This window comes from Phyllostomus hastatus, unplaced genomic scaffold, assembly GCF_019186645.2.
Source record: "Phyllostomus hastatus isolate PE091 unplaced genomic scaffold, TTU_PhHast_1.1 phas_contig_619, whole genome shotgun sequence".
Lineage (NCBI taxonomy): Eukaryota > Metazoa > Chordata > Mammalia > Chiroptera > Phyllostomidae > Phyllostomus > Phyllostomus hastatus.
The window spans coordinates 1,037-3,031 of NW_025333920.1; the positions used below are offsets into that span (position 1 = coordinate 1,037).

A 1,995-nucleotide genomic window follows, 5' to 3' on the forward strand; every position below is an offset into this window, starting at 1 on the left:
CCCTGATGGTGAGTGTGGGGACCATGGAGAGCACAGCCTTGACCCCCAGCTGCATTAACAGCACTGAATAAGGGGGTACAGGCCAAGGTGGGGGGAGAGGAGTTAGCACTGCAGGTGTCCCCCCCCATCTGGTGTCAGGGGGCCACCGATTCTAGTGGGGAGTGAGTGACCACCCCCACTGAGCACAGAAACTGCCCTCAGCCCTGTGCTTCTCTCCCTGAGGTCAGCAGGGACCAGCAGTGGGTATGTCTGTCACCCTGCTTGAAGGGAACAAGCAGGTGACAGTCACTGCCTCACTGTCCCCAGGAAGGCGTCAGAGCACAGAGCAGTGGAATCAGGGCTCCACCCCTGCTGGGGCCAGTGGGAGCTGAACACCCACCCCCTGACCTTCTGTGCTGCAGCTCCGCAGGAGCGTGGCCTGAGGGAAGACAGAGGAGATGGGACTCAGGGGATCCTCCTGTGACCCCCCAAAGTCCTGGATCCAGTAAAACCCCACCTGATTTTTCAAGAGGCAGGAGATAAAAACTTGAATGAGAAAAGAGATTAACCTGACACAAACACTGAGGTGACTGTGATGAGGACACACAGTGACAGACATCAGTCTGGCAATGACCCTGAAATCCATCTGCAGGGCAACAGTGAGACTTCCTGGTACAAATGGAAAAGGAGAAACTCAGAATGTAAATAGAAGTCATGAAAACAAAGCAAATGGGAATTATAGAACTGAAAACACAATATGTACAATTAAAAAAGAAAACTATACAAGAAATAGGAATAGGTCAACTTTTTTCATTTATTCATTTATTCATTTATGTATGTATGTATGTATGTATGTATTATTTACTTATTCATTCATTCATTCATTCTTTTATTTAAGAAGGGCCACCATCTTTCTGCAGTTCCCACCACCCTGAATGTTCCCCAGAGGACGTCACCAGGGGGCGCTGTGGGTATTCTCAGAGGTGCATGGCTGACACCCACTCAAATGGTTCTAATCGAAAAGGCCCTGTGCCCGCATTCATGGCCTGAGTTAGACCTGACAGCAGGTGCTTCCCCTCAAGGGACAGACTGACAGTTCACACAACCACTGCGTTCTGCTCACAGGAAAGCTACGAACTGTCCTGAGAGACCAGAATCTGATGGTGTTGTGTGATCATATTTGCATAATGCCCCACCAAACACACCCCTCACCCAGCGAGCTGAAGAGAAGATAAAGGGACACCCAGAGACCAGCACCAGCCTCAGGCCAGGGGATTCGGAAAGTGTACACCATGGCCTGGACTCCTGTCCTCCTGCTCCCCCTCCTCACCCTCTGCCCAGGTCTGTGGGTGCTTCACAGTCTGGCCTTTGGAAGGACCCCCCTGTTTTATTCTTCACCCCTGACATGTGTCTGTTTTCCTTTCAGGATCCAGGTCTCAGGCTGTGGTGACTCAGGAGCCCTCCCTGACTGTGTCCCCAGGAGGGACAGTCACTCTCACCTGTGCCTCCAGCACTGGAGCCGTCACCAGCAGTAACTATCCACGCTGGTTCCAGCAGAAGTCTGGCCAAGTCCCCAAGACACTGATTTACCATGCAAGCAGTAAACTCTCCTGGACCCCTGCCCGGTTCTCAGGCTCCCTCCTCAGGGGCAAAGCTGCCCTGACCCTGTCGGGGGCCCTGCCCGAGGACGAGGCCGAGTACTACTGTGGTCTGTGGTACGGCGACCATCACCACAGTGACTCGTGCAGGGGGGAAGTGAGACATAAACTATGGGTTCAGTGCACCCTCTGCTGCTACCATCCTCCATCTCCTGCTCACACAGGCAGGTCTAGGGAGTGTGGGCTCAGAAGGTTGTTCTCCACGGACCCAGGGGGTGCAATCTGATCGTCATTTCTGAGCAGTGCCATATTTTAACCCTCCATTCCTGAAGACAAGGTTTTCTTTAAAACAAGAGCAAATGTCACCCACGATTTTACGGGTAATCGGCAGGACAGCAAAAGGGAGATTAATCCCACG

At 52.5% G+C, this 1,995-nt stretch overlaps 1 gene segment (V, D, J or C); it reads left to right on the plus strand.

The window, feature by feature from the left end:
- Nucleotides 1-1,218: 1,218 nt before the first annotated feature.
- LOC123825085 lies at nucleotides 1,219-1,734 on the plus strand (the record flags this gene model as incomplete). The annotated part of the segment is given in 2 exon segments: nucleotides 1,219-1,320; nucleotides 1,406-1,734. Coding segments are annotated over 2 exon segments (378 nt in total), but the record flags the coding sequence as incomplete, so codon positions are not given.
- Between the last annotated feature and the right edge of the window lie 261 nt (nucleotides 1,735-1,995).